Here is a 17,224-nt window from a genome sequence, read left to right as displayed (position 1 = left end):
CGTGTTGTCGTGTCTCGTCCTCTGTTCACATAAGATGCTTATTTTTCCTCCAAATTCAATTTATTAGGACAATAACAGACTATAATAAGTTGGAGGGTGAGGAGGACATGAAAGGTGCAATGTTAAACAAACACACGAACAGGAAGAAGACGAGGACGAAAAACTGACTGAAATGTAAATAAAGTCAAACTTTTATAACAAGCAGTGTTAAAATGACTTTTCATCTTACATCCAGGGTGAGAAGACTGCTGCTGGTTCACAGGAAATCTAATTGACAAAGTTGCTCCTGTTTTCAGCAAAGTGAAGACAGTCGCTCCAAGATTATTGTTTCCTGTTTTATGAAGGCAGCCGTGTGCAGAGCTGCAGTCCAAGTGAAGGGATGAAGAACAGTGAAGCTGACAGCTTTGTTCTCAGGGGAAAAGTTGTGGTGACTGCTGTCGTGCTAACACAACTGCCAAACTCATCACTGCGAAGCCCTGACAGTTCGACACACACACTCAGAGTTCTGTTTTTGTGAGGATGTGTGTCACTGAACAGATTTACTGAGGTGCAGTGGGATGTTTTTGGTGCTTTGGTGACTCGCTGTGAGGAGACGCCCAGTAGGGGACGTGTCGCTACAGAGGACCAGAGGCAAAGTGCAACAAATGTTTAATCTGCTAAAAGTGAAAATGTGCAATTATTGAAAGATAAAAGCAAAACAGTTTCAGAAACCCCCAGAGATCCTGTTGGTGTGTTACAGCTGCAGGACAGGGGAGAGATATTCACGATTGATCTATTTAATGAACAACGTTAGACATATTAACAATTACTGCATTACCCACTATAACGTCTTTAAATCCAGAACCTAGTTTCAGTTATTCACCTGTGTCAGAGCTGCACTGGTAAACGCACATCAGTGAAACACACCCTGCTACACTGGGTGACATGTTAACAAGAAAAATAATATCAGAGTGATCGTTTGAAGAAAGAGCAGTGGGGAAATGTCGAGTTAATGTTTGTTTCCCACCAGCTGCTCCTGCTGTGATTTGCTTCATAAATGTTTCCTTTTGCTCACGCTCACTAAAACTTCTTAAATGTTTAATACAGACCCTGATTGACAGCACACTTTGTTGTGTTAAAAAGAAAAAAGAGAAACTATGTGCAGATTATATACATCTCACCAATGTCCCAAAAACATAAATTAATCTTAATTTGGAAAAAAAAAAAAAAAAAAAAACTTACTCAGCCAGCAACATAAATAACTGAAATACTTGATTTCAGAAGCTTCTGGAACCAGCACAGTTTCCACGACAGTGACCACAGCAGAAAAGACTAATTCTCTTCAACCTTAAGTTGTGTCCTTTCTAACAACTGCTGGAGATGAGAATGACAACTTTATTTATGCGAGGGATGGAATTCACCCACCTATGAAATAAAATTTCATTACCTGCTGTAGAAAATGATTTAATTAACTTCCCTTTCTTAAACTAAGTGTTTTATTTAAACCTGCATCATTGCCCACAGTCAACAGTGGTCAATTAAAAATCTACATAGGACAACAGCAGGAAGTCTCATTAACATTTATTTACACATATCAAAAGACAAACAGATATACAGTGAAAAGTACAGTCAAACGTCTTATCACATGACCTACAGGCTGTGGATGATGGTTCGGTTCTTGAGGTTCTGGACGTACTCTTTGGCCTGATCGAAACTCGTCTTCTCCTCGGGTTTTGGTGGTGAACCCTCCACCAGCTTCACAAAGTAGTGGCAGTAAACTTTGTCCATGATACCGAACATCCCACGGCCATGGTAACGGATGCGCTTCAGGTACTTCCCTTTGCTGGAGAAGGACTCAGCTGCAGGACAACGAGACGAGAAACATTAAGATAGAGACAAGGAGCAGAACAAATCATTCATGTTGTGAAGGTGACTGAAGAAAAACAGGTTAATAAGACACAGCTTATCTGAAATAACGGCTGCATGTGTGTACAGCATCTGAACTCATTACCTGCTCTAACTGAAGGTTCATTTTCCACCTTTGAAATGTGTTTTCTTTGTTTTTGGCACAATAGCTGACAACATGTGGACACTAAAAGCACATTTCTGAGTAGTTTTAGGAATTAAAAAGGTTTTTCTATAGCAGATCACAGAAACACTCAACACTAAAATACACTGAATAGTTCAAACAGAAAATCACTTCATGAGTTAATGTGTTCACTAGAAACACACAGCAGACTGCTTTTAGTACAGCAGGGTAAACTGTGTTCCTCCTGTAAAGTTACTCACCTACATACAGGTTGGATTTGTACTCTACGTTGTGATTCTTCACTGCCATCTCCTGAGCTTCGAGAAGGACCTGAAACAAACCAAGAGTCGTTTTACACTCTTAAAATGGGGAATGTGTCCAATATCATTTGTGGAAGAACAATTACACTTTTCACAGGTTTTCTAACTATGGATTTGCTCTCAGGTGAGAATAGAATCTATGCACTAAACAGCACAGTCAGACCCATCTGAGTGCTGACAGTGGTATAATACTATAGGATTTAAATTACCAAACAAAAGAAATTGGTTTGTTATTGGTGACAGTTGAATATTTAATTTTGAACACTTAGTATTGAGACTGCAGCCACAAACCTCTCTCATGACTTTGGCTCCCTTCTTGTCATTGAACTCCAGCTGTGCAACGGCTTCATCGATGCTCATCCCTCGGATCTGTGAAGGAGAACAAACAGTGAGATGAATCTACATGTTTCCCTCACAGATGTTGAACTGCCCGACGCTGCCGATCACGCGTAACTCTCTCACCAGGAGAAAGGTGCATGCAGCAGATTACGACTTAAACTAAGCTCCTCCAGTCATAGTTTTCATCTTAATAATGGAATTATTTAAAGAGTGAAAGGTGCAAAACAAAGATAAATGTAGGTCTTACCATTTTAGCCAGGTACCACATCTTGTCTTTGCTGTATTTAATCTGTCTCCTACAGTGGTGGATCTCCTGTGGGAAACCAAAATGTTCAGAAACCAACAACCCTACAGTTCATCTATCAACTGAGTGAGCAGGTTAGAAACCAGCAGAAGGACTCACTGCTGGTCTGCGAAGCTCATCTGGCAGCTGAGGTGGATACACCTTCAGGTTCTTCCTCTCCCAGTTTTTAGACTCCAGTGATGTGCTGGTGTGGACACATGCGAGCTGCTGGGGGCCGACACCCAGAACCTGTAGTCTGAAGAGATGGACAGAATGAAGAAGAAGAAGAAGAAGAAGAAGAAGAGGAGCCCAGTCTCACCGTGGGGACAGGACTCGACTCAGCTTTCTAACAGCCTAATCTAACCTAATCTAATCTAATCTAGTCTAGTCTAATCTAATCTAATCTAATCTCTGCGCTAGCTAAATGTTCTCTGGCTTCTAACGTTACTTTATCACCCGTCCTCCCGTTTGTGAATGACTTTATGTCAATAGGAGTACTGCTCAATATGACCATGCAGAAATAACTAATGTAAATAGAAAGTAGATAAGTTAATTTCCCTGCAAACCGATATGAGAAACATTTGTCCTTCTGCAGTGACAGTGCTAACTGAGCTAGCTAACGTAATGCTATGATGCTTTCTGGTAACGATGCACTTACCTTGAGTGGAAGACCCCAGCTATATTCCTAATAAACGAGAAACCTGGAACGAAGTATGAACCAGTTAAAGCATCGCGGACCTACACACCTAATGTCACAAGACTCAATCTGTAGTTTGTCTGAGTTTCTCTTACCACGTCCTGTCATTGCGGCCGCCATGTCGCATTTTTACGACTCTGCCGCTTCTCTTTACGGTAGAAAGGTTCAGCGTTAACAGCGACAGTTCTTCTTCAGTATTCGAGCTCTGAGTTTTATCCTGTATCCTGTCGAGTCACAACATGTCCCGATAATTTATCAGAAATAAAAAAACACCGTGTTACACATGATGTGATTGAATGTTTGAAGCTGCGAACTCCGCATAGTTTGGCCCAGCTGGGACCCCGTACTCTGCACCGGTAAGATTTACGACACCACGCTGGCCGTACGGCCGCTAGTGTTGTAGCTACGACAGGCGACATGTGAGAAGTTGAGTTTGTGTGTTTCAGGTTGTGTTAAAGAGAAAAGTCACCTGTCTGAGGCGCCATGCACGAAAGGTTGCTCCCCGCGTCTCCCAACTGGTACTGTTCCCGCTGCAGTGACGTGAGCAGCCGCGGTTTACTGGGCGTCGGAGCCAAAAACATCATTTATTTGATTGACGTGTCTGCATCTTTCTGCAGGGTCGTAGGTGAGTTCTGTCTCTGCGGACTTCACCCAGAACACGGGCTGTTCGGACGGTTGTTCTTAGGGTTCTGTAGCCAGTACAGGTGTGAAACAGGTAAAAGTCGTGCCCGGGTCAGATGATCTCAGGTGTGATGATTAGTCTGAATGAAAAGCTCCACCTGAGAGTCTGAAGGAGGAGGAGGAGCTCAGGTAGCTCAGGTAGTTCTGGAAGAAGATGTTAGCATGAGCTGTTTTACACTAAAGTGATCACCCAGTCCAATCTGATGTTAGCTGTTCATTCTACTAGATAAAAACATGTCAGTATAGAGATAAGTTCTGGATCCTTTTATTAATCCAGCTCAGTAACTTCTTTTACCTCCAGTAAATGTTCACTTTAATTCACCTTCTGTAACAGAGTGTCTGTAATAGTTGGACATTTTAAACCTAAATGACATCAGAGGAGGTGTTAATCAACTGTTCATTGTTCCCCAGGACTAATCCTCTAGTTGATCATGGAAATCAACATTAGTGTCTAGTCATCGTTCCATATCTCTGTTAATTATATTGTGTATCAGTGGCTCACTTTCAGACCCCGGTGGTCTTTTTCCTGTCTTTGCATTATGATGACACTGACATCCTGGTCCTGGCGTGTTTTTCAGGTGAGCTCGTCGGCCATAAAGACTTGGTATCTGGCATTTCCTTCTGTCAGCATGCAGGACAGAGTCACATGTGTGTCAGCTCCTCCACGGATGGAAGTATCCGCTTCTGGGACTCGGACAGCAAGGCTCTTATAAGGGAGCATGCAGCTCATCAGGTAAGTGTCATTAATGCATTTTCACAGCATGCTGGCGCCCTCTGGAGACTGAGGGCTGCTCTGCAGTAGAAGAAGAGGGTCATTAGGAGCGAGTTTTTGCAGCTCTGTAGCTGAAGTCATGTCTCTCTCTCAGTCAGACACTGTCTCACATTTTAGTTTCAGTGCTGCCATGGTGAGCTTTGGAGAGTCTGACAGTTTTTCCTCTGCAGCATGACAAACATCTGTGGAAATCCACAGAAATGTCTCTAGGACCTTTTCAAAAATCACTGTCACAATGATTATATTTGCGCTGCAATATTTGCTTTGAATTATGTCTTCAAGGATATTTTGTCAGTGGTTTGATCTGAAATTGAACGGTGACAGGAATAGGTTCGAATTTGTATCTATTAATAGGTCAGAAAGTGCAGGTGACAGGATGGTAGAGTAAAAGTGATTATAGAAATCCATTCAATCCAATCAGAGAAGTATAGTAGAGTTTTTTTGGGATTTTGTGTTTCCACCATTACAAGACATTAAACCGATCAATCCTGACTACTTACTGTGATGCACAGTATCAACAGGATGTCAGTGAAGTTGTTATGTCCACACACAGAGCCCTGTCTCAGCGGTGCACTGGTCCCCGGTGGATAAAAACCTGGTGGTGTCAGGGGATGAGAAGGGCATCGTTGTATGTCACTGGTATCACACAGGAGACACCAGCAGCTTCTTCCCCGAGCCCAGGACCATCTTCTGCCTCACCTGCTCCTCTCACACCTGGAACTTTGTGGCTGTGGGGTAAGAAGAGCTCAGCTCAGTGTGACAGATCACAAATGTTCTAACCAAAGATCATAATGAGACGCCTCGTTTCAGTTCTGCTCGTCTGTGCCCATTTCATAACAACACTGCTGTTATTCTGCCTAAGGTACAAGGATGGGATGATCGTATTGATTGATGTGAGTAAGAAAGGTGAAGTGGTGCACCGGCTCCGTGGACACGATGATGAGATCCACTCACTAGCTTGGTCCCCATCGGACAGGGAGGACGCCTTCTACAGCAGACCTGAGGACATTGATGGTAGCAGTGTACCGTTGCTTTGTAGAAACACCAGTCCTGCATTAGGCTGGTGCAGTAGAACCTGTGTGTTACTTTCCTACAACTGACTAGATTGACCAAAAAAGACAAACTAAAATAAATAAGTTGTGTTTGCTTGTTTCCATGATGTATGGGCTTTTTTACCACACTACAGCAACTAATGGAGCGTGTGCAGAGGGGGAGAAGGGCTGCTATCTGGCCTCTGGAAGCAAAGACCAGACAGTGAGGATTTGGAGCACAGCTAAGGGCAAAAGTAAGATATGAAACTATGTTATGACCAAAGTAGATTTTGTTTATACCTGCAGTACATTCAACATGAAAGCAATATATTTATATAGGACAGAGGATTCTCTAGTTTATGAAACTGGATCTTCTGGTAAAACTGCTCAAAGTCCTCGTGTCTTTAAAAGAAGATGGAACTTGACAACCTTTACATTCTTTGTTTGCTCCTGTCTCACAGGCGTGATGACTCTGAAGCTGCCGTATCTGAAGAAAAGAGGCTCTGCAGTCGATCCCGGGGTCAAGGAGAGGCTCTGGCTGAATGTCCACTGGCCACAGGGACACCCCACACAGCTCGTGTCCAGCTGCTTTGGGTACCCTCACGTCTTTTAGTCAAAACTTCACAGATCACCTTATAGGTATGACTTGGCTTATGTGTGTGCATCCTTTTGTGTCCTCAGTGGCGAGTTGGTGATGTGGGACTTGACCAGGTCCGGAAAGCAGAAGTGGACTCTGTTGGGGGGATCTTCAGAGGGTCAGAATCACACCAGGATCGTCTTCAACATGAGTTCAGTTCACCTGCAGGACGGCAGAGAGCTGCTCATCAGCACCTCTATGGACCGAGAGGTGAGTGGATCTTTGGTCTAAACATACAGACGGACATGATTATTTGAATGTAGGTCATCTGTGTTTTAAAGCCCCCGGTTCTTAGATACTCTAAACAGTTTGTTTAATCAACTTGTAATTGCTGCTCTTACAAAGCAAAAGATGAACTCGGGCCTAAAACGGCTCACTAACAACTGAGTAGTATTTTACTGGGAGCTGAACTGTAAACTGGGCTGGTTTAATCTAGGGGGCAGCTGATGTGGCTGCACACCGACTGTACAGATAAAACATTCAAATGAAATCTATGAATGCGAAGTTTACCACAGTACCGTTACATCGAGAAAGGTGTTTGAGTAAAAGCTATTAGTTAGCTTATCGAGCTAACCCTCTGAGGACTGGTGTGTTTTCAGCCTCCACTTGACTTTTTATTTTCCAGATTAAATGCTGGGACCTGGCCTCTCTAGACTGCTGCTGGACCCTGCCCACCCTGGGGGGTTTCGTCTACACCCTGACCTTCTCTCCCGTCGGTGCTGGGTGTCTGGCGCTGGGCGTCGGTGACAACATGATCCGGGTGTGGAACACACTGACCACCCAGAACCAGTACGACACCAGGTCCTTCTGGCAGGGCATCAAGTCAAAGGTCACAGCGGTATGTATGAGTTAATTAGATTGAGTCTTATTGGTTTGTTGATGAAAGATGAACTTTTATTGTAATGTTCTTATTATGAGGAAGATACTGAGGAAAAACTGACTCTTCATATCTATACTATACACACAGTCTCTGACATCAGTGGGAGAGGTTATGTAGTTTTTAATCAGAGGAAACCATCTGAGCAGTGCTGAACCATTATCCAGGAAACAATGACATTTCTCTGCTGTTGAAATGTCTGCTTTTTAATAAATTCTTCAACTGAGCTGCTGATAAGGCCAAATGCTCTCTTATCAGCCACTTGCAGTCAGAGAAGACATTTGTAAACTTGTTGTGATTCGGGTTTATCAGCTTTAACGTTACATCTTCAAATCTTCATCCTGTCTGAGACTAATGATGAAGGCTGAATGTCACTAGTCATTGCTCATTTCAGAAAATCTTGGATGATATAAAAGAAACTTTAGCTAAGATTTTCATTCATTGCAGCTGGCGTGGCACCCGAAGAAGGAAGGATCCTTGTCTTTTGGAACAGATGATGGCAAAGTTGGCATCTACGATGTCTTTTCAAACAAGTAAGATTCATGATCCCATATTGATGAACGCCCTATGTCTCTGTTAATCAGGCGCAGTGCTGCTGTTTCTGTCTGTGCAGACAAAGAAATTCTAATTCTTCAAAGTCAACTTAAAAGATATTCACTTCATTTAAAAACCTCAGCACACTGAAGCTCCTTCGTTATTGCACAGAAGTAGGATTGTGGACTTTGTTCCCTGTCACTTCCTGGTTACAGCTTTCTAAACCTGACAGTGGATTAAGAAATCTTGAACCCGTTCTTTAAGTTTGGAAACTTTCGGTGAAAGTTATGAGGTTAACTTTTTGTTTTTTGGGGGCATTGTGGATTCTTCTCCAAATCCCTGGAGGCCCCTGAGTCCCATTTTCCTGCAGCTGTTCACGTCATTTATCGTTTGTTCTGCTTCGTCTCCTCCCAGGCCTCCTCAGATATCGAGCTCCTATCATCGCAAAACAGTGTACACGTTGGCCTGGGGACCCCCAGTCCCCCCGATGTCGTTTGGTGAGTTCCTAATTAACTCCTAGCAACTGCTGCTGTTTGTCCTAAAGATTCTGACCCAGCAAAAAACACCGGCAGCGGGATACTGAGAAGTGACGAGTCAGCAGAAAAGTAGCCCGAACATTTCTGCACGCCCTTTTCTAAACGACTCTGTAATTGAATGAGCTGAGAAAACACTTACAGCTCACCTCCCCCCACTTCAGCCGCTCGTGGGGAAATCAAGACGTAGGAAGTTAATTTTACCAGCTGTCACTAGATGGCATTTTGATTAGTGTATCAGTCGCCATCCTTTGAAGCAAGAAACGTAATTGTTGCTGTGCCAACAATCTGCTGATGGCTCCTAACGAACAAAAAGAGCCGCTGATTCGTTTACCCGTAGCGCTGGTACTGATTCAGCTCATGTTTCTGGTGGAGTTCTGCAATCCCATTGGTCCAGATCATCAGAATGTGCTACAGTGAGTGTGCAGAGGAAATTAGGACCAGCTGCTTCCTGTCACGTTCGTTAGTCTTCTTTATGTTGAAATGCTGAAATACTGAGCGTGCACCAACACAGGGTAAGCTAAACATTGTAGACCACCTGGCGTTTCCCTGAAGTGTAGTGATAACTACATTTCCTGTTTAGATAAATCAGATGAACTGGATCACTGGCAAAGTAGAAGGAGAGTGTAAAGAATGAATGTTTTTCAAACATGATTCACTTTCATTTTAAATGAGTTTTGAATCTTTTTCAGCTGCATGTGTGTGTTCAGGCTACAACATACCTCTATATGTTTGTTTTATACTTGCCAGGCGCAGCGGGAGGAAAGCCGTCCTACAGCCTGTATAGCTGTGCTGGTGAAGGCGTCATTCTGCAGCACGATGTGTCCAAGCTGAGCGGCGAGGCATCAGACATCGACAAGCTGATCAGAGACACCAACAACATCAAGGTGGGAGGGAAGATGATGATGATGATGATGTGATGATCTGTGCTAAGATAAAGTTGTGGGCTTATTCTAAAGTGGTTGTTGGTAATAACCTCACCACACAGTGACCTCAGTAATAAATGTACAGTAGAATGTTTAAAACAGACACTATACCCTCGTAAAAGATTCGTGGTCTGCACTGCTTAGAACAGGTGTACCTAGTGTAGTCAAAGGCCAGTAAAGTAAAGCAGGCATTATTTGTGTTCTCTCTGCCTTTTCTACGTCCGTGTGCAGACTTCAGAGAACAGGAGCAGTGCTCAGCCACAATAAAACAACCAAACCCAAAAACAAAGTCACCTCAAGGAGAACAAACTGAGGAAATGCAGCTTTTCAGGGTCACAGCTTTAATCAAGCAAATATTGTGGCTCCTGGCTCTGTGACAGTTTGTAGCATGATTACAGCTGAATATGAATTGATGGGATCTGAAAAGGTTAAAAAGGTGATTTCTGTTTCCCAACAGCACAAGCTGTCTCCACACACCGACCTCTGCTGGAAGCCAGATGGGAAAGTGGTTGCCATCGGCAACGAGGATGGGTGAGTGAATGGCCGAGCCCGAGCCTTCTGATAATATTCCATCAGTTTGTGGAGTCCTGGGAGGGACCGACTGTCCACGGACGGTGCAAAACGTAGCCTGCAGAATAATGACAGTGTTTGTGTGAACCGTCGTACTGAGTCATGCTGAAAGTCACCGTCTTAAAAAGTGGAATTAATTAATTAAATAGCTATTAATACAAATTCGACTGTTCACTTTGGAACTCTTTAAATGTTTACTCTGAACATGTCTTCATACATTTGTTATTTTCAGTCTTTAACGTGCACTTACTTTAAATTCGGTGTTTTCGTCTCCCCTGTTTTATAAATGGCTGACCTCTCTGCTGCAGCTGTATTGATGTGTATCAGGCTCCTAGTCTGAAGCTGCTGTGCAGCATTCAGCAGCACCACAAGATCATCAACACTCTACGGTGGCATCACGGCCACACTTCCTCACCTGAGCTACACTGCCTCCTCGCCTCAGGCTCCAGCAACGCCATCGTCTATGTGCATGACCTCCGCTCCATCATAGGTGGGAGGAGACTATAAACTCACTGTATTATTCCATCTGACCAAAGTAATGGTCTTAAACCTGACATTCCTTTCAACAGCTTGTATTTCTATTATATTATGTTTTAAAATTGTTCTATTTAGAACCTCAAGAACCAGATCACATAAAATTACAGTCTGGCTTTAATAAGCCAAACCTTTTGTCACTTCCACAAAATGTGAAAGCTGCTGCACTTATGTGCCTCTCAACAACTTTGAGATCAACGTCACATCTAACAGGTTTGCTTTTGTGCAGAGAACCCCTCAGAACGTCCTGTGGTGCTGACAGAGCCATATCGCAGGTTGTGTGGTCATACGGCTAAAATCACCAGCATGGCTTGGAGCCCACACCACGAGGGCCGGTTGGTCACCGTCTCCTATGACGGCACAGCCCAGGTCAGTTCTAGGCCTGCATCAAGATAATGCTGTCATCAGATGCACCAAACCTGGACTGAATCAGCTCAGTACATGTTGCTCTTGTTTGCTGCTGAGTAAATCTAAGTCAAGTTTCCACTCCAATGTTTTTTCCTGGTGCAGGTGTGGGACGTGCTGCAGGAGGCAGCTGTCTCCAACTATCGGGGTCATGTTGGTTACCTGCTGTCCGTTGACTGGTCACCTGTGGATCCCAATGTGATCTGGACTGGAGGGAAGGACTTCACGGTGCAGGAGTGGAGAGTCTCCGAACAAGAGTTTACAAAACCACCTAAAGGTGAATATCGGAGTTTAATACGAACTACGCGAACACTCAGGGATGAGTTAACAACTGTACCACTCACCTACTTGTCTTCTCAGGGAAGAAGATGGTCGAGCTGAAGGTGAAGATGAAGACCAAACCCAAGCAGAAGAAAAAGAACAAGAAGCAGTCAGGGCCTGGAGGGGCTGCGTCAGCAGAGATGAACGGACAGCCAGCTGAGGGAGATCAGGGCGGGACAGGACCGGGGCTGTCCAGTGAGGAGGACGAGGATGAAGTCAGCTCAACAAATAGTTCTGTGCCTCCAGCAGGTAACAGAACAGAATACCATGCTGTAACAGACTGTAATGGGAATAATAATAATGGGACCTCTGAATATCAGGCTAAATCTATTCTGACATTTAGTTTCAGCCACTTCTGAAACGCAGAGAAAACCTGCTGCTGCTGTTGTTAAGAGCAAAGACAGACCAGGTACAGTAGGTTCCTTAGTTCTACAAAGCTACTTCAGCTGGATGGATTATTGAAGCTCTGTGTGTGTGTGTGTGTGTGTGTGTGTGTGTGTGTGTGTGTGTGTGTGTGTGTGTGTGTGTGTGTGTGTGTCCAGACACAACCCTGCTGAAGAAGAAGAAGCCTCGCTCCATGCTGCCACTCAGCACGTCCATGGACCATCGGCCCAAAGAGGAGCTGCTGCAGGACTGCATCACTCTGGCCTCAGTCAAACACAACAAAGGTCTGGTTTACTGGTTCACACATTAATTATAGTGTCGTTATAGTTATATCTAGTCCTGACTTCTGTAACATGGACAAACTATCACTGTGCCAATCAACCCTGTCAAGATGATTTAAAAAGCAGCGGCACATCTCATTTTTGATCGATCAAAACTGACCACACTACTTTCACACCTGCTGCCCTGTCAGTAGACGGCGTCTGGTAGTTTGCTGCTCACTTGGAAACTGCTTTGAGTAAAAAGCGTTTGTCAAATGACTGAATATATGAAGAATATGTACTTTAAAGTTATTTTACATATCCTATTTTAATGTTCATTTACACTTTACAGAAGTAGAACTGGGTGCAAACAAACAACTGTGACACTACCCTGTATATCTTGGTAACCTGACCGTGTATTTGTGTGTACCCAATCATGTGGATTCCAGTTCCCCCTGCAGGCTGCGTCCCAGGCCAGGGAGAGCACATCCATCTGGGCCTCTTCACAGACAGACAGGCTCTGCACCGCATGTTTGAGGCAGAAGGTATGTTCTTCTGGGATTAACACAGTTAATAAAACAAAACGGTGTTTGCATCTTCTAGAAATTAATCTTTTGTTATTTTGTACATTTACAGTTTCACAAGTTTAATTGAAGCTACAATTTTCAGCTTTGGTTGAGTTAGTAGAAGCTTAACAGTAGCATGAAACACTTCAGAATCAGTCTTATTATTTACTGTAAATTAGAAGTTACAGAACTCACCAGCCTGTTGATGTTAATGCTGTTTTGTGTAAATCACAGCTTGTGTCACTCTGCTGTTTGTGTGTGTGTGTGTGTGTCACTCCTCAGTGGAGGGTCATGTGGAGGCAGGTCACTTCGAGTCCGTCGTATACCTGCGGCTGTGGAGTGGAGACCTGGAGGGGGCGCTGCAGCTCGCCACAGAGAGAGGAGAGCTGAATGACCACCTCCTCTCCATCGCTCCTATGGGTAACGACTTCACTGATTTATTGAAACTCCTCCTGCGCTGTTGAAACATTCGCCTCTCATCAGTTTTTGCTTCTCATTTCCTCAGCTGGGTTCGAGGTGTGGAACCGAACAGCGGAGGCCTACGTCAAGCAGCTGTGTCTGCAGGAGCAGTACCTGAAGGCAGCGTCACACCTGCTGTCAATCAACAAGCTGTATGAGGCCGTCGCACTGCTGCACTCTTACAAGCTCTACAGGTGTGAGGTGTAATCTTTTAGTTTTTCATGTGGAGTTATTGATCAAACAGCCACGCGGGGTATTTTCTATATATTTATATAAATTTCATCGTACTTACTGTTTTCAGTCAGGTCATATGTCGTACACTAGCAGAACAGGTGTGTGTGTGTGTGTGTGTGCGCGTTTATGTCAGGGAGGCCATAGCTCTGGTCAAAGCTAGGCTGCCAGCAGATGACCCCATCCTGAAGGAGCTGTACACTTCCTGGGCTGCCACGCTGGAGAAAGATGGGCATTTCTCTGCTGCTGCTAAATGGTGACTGCTCGCAGAACTCGACCTTTCTCACTTTTGTGTCAGAGTCAATGCTCATTTAAATCTTTTTACAAACGTCCGTTAACTCGTTTTTTCCCGTCTCCCAGCTACTTGGCTGCTGGTGCCAGTTTTGATGCAGCCAAAGTCATTGCCAGAAAGAATGACGTCTCCTCGCTGATGACGGCGGCCAGCTTAGCAAGAATCTCAGGGGAGGTTGCTCTGGCTCAGTCGCTGGCGCTGAGGTGTGCTAAAGACCTGGCTGGGGTTCAGGATTGGGTCGGAGCCCAGGATGTCCTGAGCACACAGGAGAGCCTGTTGGTCAGTGGCAAACGCATCATAAACGGAAGATTTATTTTTACTGTGTTTTGTGTATTTGTTGAATGAAATGAGCGTAACTCAAAAACAAGTGACCGTGTTCTGCAGGTCCACAGGCTGCACCTCTGTGTTGCTGAGCTGCTGGCTGCCATCCTTGTGGACTCCAAAGTCGTACCTCAGGCCTGCATCTCCACGCACCCGTGGGCGTCAGTGGGCGAGTGTCACATCAGTTTTCAGGCTCTAGTGAGAGACGTGTGGGACGAGCAGTTTGGTGTTTCACAGAAGTCATCGGGACATTGCAGCGCCGCAGCTCTGCTGCAGGAACTGAAGTCTGTGGAGAGTCCAGCCCCCACTGCCAACGTTCCCCTCAGTCAAGTACAGTCTGTTCTAACTGCTGTCTGGATTTTATACAATAAATCAGAGCAGAGATAAGAACATTGACTTAACTGACCTCTGTCTCTGTCGGTCTGTGCATCTGTCGTCAGGTCCTGCTGTGTTCGTCCCTCCATCTGACCCGCGCTGTGCTGAGTTGGCTGCTGGACAATGATGCACAGCTGATAAAGGAGCTGTGGCAGGCGGTGGCGTGGCTCCGTGATGCCGGACACTCGAGTGTCTCTTCAGAGCTTTGCAGGCTGCTCTTTCCTGACGGTGCGTTTGTGTGTAATCAAAGAATCTCACCTGTAATGTTTTCAAAATGTTAATTTTAAATACAGGTTTCAGCAGGAAGGATGTCTTAGTATAACATTTTCACATTCGCTGTACATTTAAATTAATCACATGTGGATCCTGAAGTGTCTGTCACCACTGATTTGGCGACACCTTGTGGGGACTGGTGGTTAAGAAATGAACTAAGCTCCTACTTTGAAAAAGATAAAAATGTGTTATAGCATTTATGTCTTTTGTAGCTGAAATGATAAGTGGCTGGTTTTATTGAATAAGCCAAACTGACTGTGGTTCAGCCTTTTCCAGGTTTTGCTGCTTTTCTCTGTTTTTCTATCATTCTCAAGTGAACATCTTTGAGCTTTGGGTTGTTGGTTAAATCTGTTTTAGTTTCTTTTAGCAGCACTATCCATATTTCTTTCCTCAGGTGATGTTAGTGTTTACTCCAGGAAACATCCAGAAACACTTAATCACACAGAAGAAGACGCCAAAGCTGCTGCCATCAGTCTGCAGGCCTTCGTCTATTACAACCGTCTGTACGAGCGCTGGTGGAACAACTCACCTGAGGATGGATCTTCCCTCTCAGCAGCCAACTCCCGTCCCACAGACGAGGTGAATGACGAAGCTGTGAACGGGGGATCGTCAGAGTCAGGAGAGAATGTGTTCTCACCAGAAGTTTGTCCGCCCAGAAGGTTGGAAAAATGGGACTTTGACGTGTCTCTGCTTCTGTCTGAGACTCACGCTGCTTGTCAGGCCATGCAGAGGTCCATCAGAGAGATCCAGGAGCGGCTGGCCACCATGGTGCTGCAGCACAGCAGAGCCCAGGGAGGGCAGCTCGAGTCTGGGGAGAAACAAGAAATATCCTCCATCACAGAGTCTCCAGACAGACAGGGGTCCACTGATGCTGAGCAACAGTGAGTTCTACTGATTATCAACTCTTTTATTTTTCATTGCATCATGTTTGAGTTTGAAACTACAAAAGTCAACTACCTGGACAAAGTTATTCCAAAAGTAAACACAGTCAACATCTCTAAACATGCTTACTCTTCTGATCGGTCAGTGTGATCCGTGGTTGCATGTATGACTCATTATATTCTTACATACCAGCAACGTTTTAGTGGTGCAAAGTTTCTACGTTTACTTGCACTCACGGCCAAACATTTAGGCAGTGACACATAATTCAACAGAAGCCTGAAAGTTGTTATCAACCTCGAACACTGACAACAGGAGAAAGAAATCACCAACAGAGCTTAGAAATGTTCTGCAGGGTGAAAAGAAGGTGGAAGTTTGTGGAACAAACATTTTGGTCACACCCAAAACCTTTGGCCATGTCTGTACTAAAGTCTTGAAGAACTTGTTACTACAATACTTGTATTGTGTACTGCACTACATTTCTCACCTCTACTTCTATAGGTTAAGATTCAACATATATCAAAGTTGAATCATCTTAAATTAACTTTACATCAAATGAAAATACCACAAAAAAGTAAATGTACTTTCTGACACTGGTCTTTAGCTGCCTGATTGGATATGTGTGCAGTTTCCTGCTGTTGCCGTGTACGTTTGTCCAACAGTGTGTCGTCTCTTCCTTCAGACCTGACAACCAGGAGTCTCTGCTCTCTCTGTCTGCCAAGATGTTGGAGTACCAGAAACAGCTGGCTGACGTGCCGTACACAGTCAAGGTACAACTCCAAACTGATGATGAATTAAGTAGAATGGAGTTAAATTAGCATTAAGGCTGGTTTGATGTACTACAGCAGGTTTAGGTCAGTGCTCCACTATCTGAAACTGCTGGTACTGAACCTTCACCTTTGTGTTGTTTCAGATGTATCCTCGTCCAGATGTTGTCGAATGTTGCCTGGTTCTCCTACACTTCAGCGAGTCTTCACCGTGTGTCTCCGAGTCCCTGCAGCAACAGGCCAAAGATCTGCTGAGTAAATATGGAACAGGTGCGTCTGTCCTGAAGGCCTGCCAGAGATTCCTCACCTGAACTCGTTACTCATGGACTGACAGAAGCACTTCCACTGTACAGCTGTTGGATAAAAAAAATCCCTTAAATTCCACATGATTGAACAGACTGAGTCAGTTTGGTTCTACGTCCAGTCGTGGCTGAAGGAGGCCGTCTGGTTTCTGTACTCTGGAGCTGGAGCTGTAGCTTCAAAACCGCAGGTCATCCAGGTAACGGTTGAATTTCATTTGTTGCTGAGCAGGATTCCATCTTGTTCACCATTTGAGTGCTCATATTTCTATTGGTATTTTGTTAACATCCATTCCACAAGAAGATTTATTAAATATTGAACCAAAAGTTGAAATCAGTGGACTGCAGCTTGAACAGTTTGTTACGTGTAAGTGTAGTTTGTAAAAACCCAACCCTGACTGGACGTGCAGGAGATTCAATAGTTTTCCTTTTCCTCCTCAAGTCTGTCTTAAAGCAATGTTCACTTGTCCATTTGCACATTGAAATTTAGTTTCGACAGATCTAAAATACCTAGATGTCTTTTTTTTGTCTTAGTTTAAAGTCATTTATAACACTGTATTACAAATCTTTGGGTTTTGTTTGTGACACGCAGCTGATAACAAATGCCTGATAAAGTTTCTATTGTTTCTACTTGAAAATGTCCATCTCTT

General features: G+C 44.2%; 2 protein-coding genes across 3 annotated transcripts; one reads left to right on the top strand and one right to left on the bottom strand.

Moving 5' to 3' along the window:
* Positions 1–1,542: 1,542 nt before the first annotated feature.
* mrpl22 (mitochondrial ribosomal protein L22) lies at positions 1,543–4,212 on the bottom strand. Its single transcript, XM_026371060.1, has 8 exons — positions 4,117–4,212; positions 3,743–3,871; positions 3,609–3,651; positions 3,071–3,206; positions 2,915–2,980; positions 2,620–2,697; positions 2,269–2,338; positions 1,543–1,838 (listed from the first exon to the last, which is right to left on the bottom strand). Exons 2-8 carry the CDS (start codon positions 3,765–3,767, stop codon positions 1,630–1,632), a joined length of 627 nt encoding a protein of 208 aa, XP_026226845.1. The 5' UTR covers positions 3,768–3,871; positions 4,117–4,212; the 3' UTR covers positions 1,543–1,629.
* gemin5 (gem (nuclear organelle) associated protein 5) lies at positions 3,942–17,204 on the top strand. 2 transcript variants are annotated; one of them, XM_026371058.1, is made up of 28 exons: positions 3,942–4,272; positions 4,907–5,061; positions 5,654–5,835; positions 5,963–6,114; positions 6,287–6,385; positions 6,593–6,725; positions 6,813–6,978; positions 7,394–7,606; positions 8,093–8,178; positions 8,594–8,676; positions 9,469–9,599; positions 10,096–10,169; positions 10,517–10,698; positions 10,972–11,111; positions 11,253–11,424; positions 11,508–11,717; positions 11,812–11,877; positions 12,011–12,136; positions 12,562–12,657; positions 12,961–13,098; positions 13,184–13,331; positions 13,505–13,624; positions 13,729–13,939; positions 14,045–14,311; positions 14,422–14,584; positions 15,024–15,510; positions 16,191–16,278; positions 16,422–17,204. In XM_026371058.1, the coding sequence occupies exons 1-28, from the start codon at positions 4,131–4,133 to the stop codon at positions 16,584–16,586; spliced, it is 4,395 nt and encodes a 1,464-aa protein (XP_026226843.1). In that variant the 5' UTR covers positions 3,942–4,130; the 3' UTR covers positions 16,587–17,204. The 2 variants fall into 2 exon arrangements, with proteins under 2 accessions (XP_026226843.1, XP_026226842.1); XM_026371057.1 differs by having other exon boundaries at positions 9,463–9,599.
* The last annotated feature ends 20 nt before the right edge of the window (positions 17,205–17,224 follow it).

This window comes from Anabas testudineus, chromosome 14, assembly GCF_900324465.2.
Source record: "Anabas testudineus chromosome 14, fAnaTes1.2, whole genome shotgun sequence".
NCBI classification, from domain to species: Eukaryota; Metazoa; Chordata; class Actinopteri; order Anabantiformes; family Anabantidae; genus Anabas; species Anabas testudineus.
The sequence above is the reverse complement of the archived record's forward strand: the minus strand, read 5'-3'. Positions and strand labels throughout refer to the sequence as shown.

Bases quoted from the DNA above. Each gene is read 5' to 3' on its own strand.
- gemin5 (XM_026371057.1), top strand. From the start codon at position 4,131: ATGCACGAAAGGTTGCTCCCCGCGTCTCCCAACTGGTACTGTTCCCGC. The intron at 6,726-6,812 runs GTACCCTCACGT...TTGTGTCCTCAG, and splicing joins CTCGTGTCCAGCTGCTTTGG to TGGCGAGTTGGTGATGTGGG. The intron at 10,699-10,971 runs GTGGGAGGAGAC...GCTTTTGTGCAG, and splicing joins TGACCTCCGCTCCATCATAG to AGAACCCCTCAGAACGTCCT.
- mrpl22 (XM_026371060.1), bottom strand. From the start codon at position 3,767: ATGGCGGCCGCAATGACAGGACGTG. The intron at 2,339-2,619 runs GTTTGTGGCTGC...GGTTTGTTTCAG, and splicing joins GAGCCAAAGTCATGAGAGAG to GTCCTTCTCGAAGCTCAGGA. The intron at 1,839-2,268 runs GTGAGTAACTTT...GTTGTCCTGCAG, and splicing joins CAAATCCAACCTGTATGTAG to CTGAGTCCTTCTCCAGCAAA.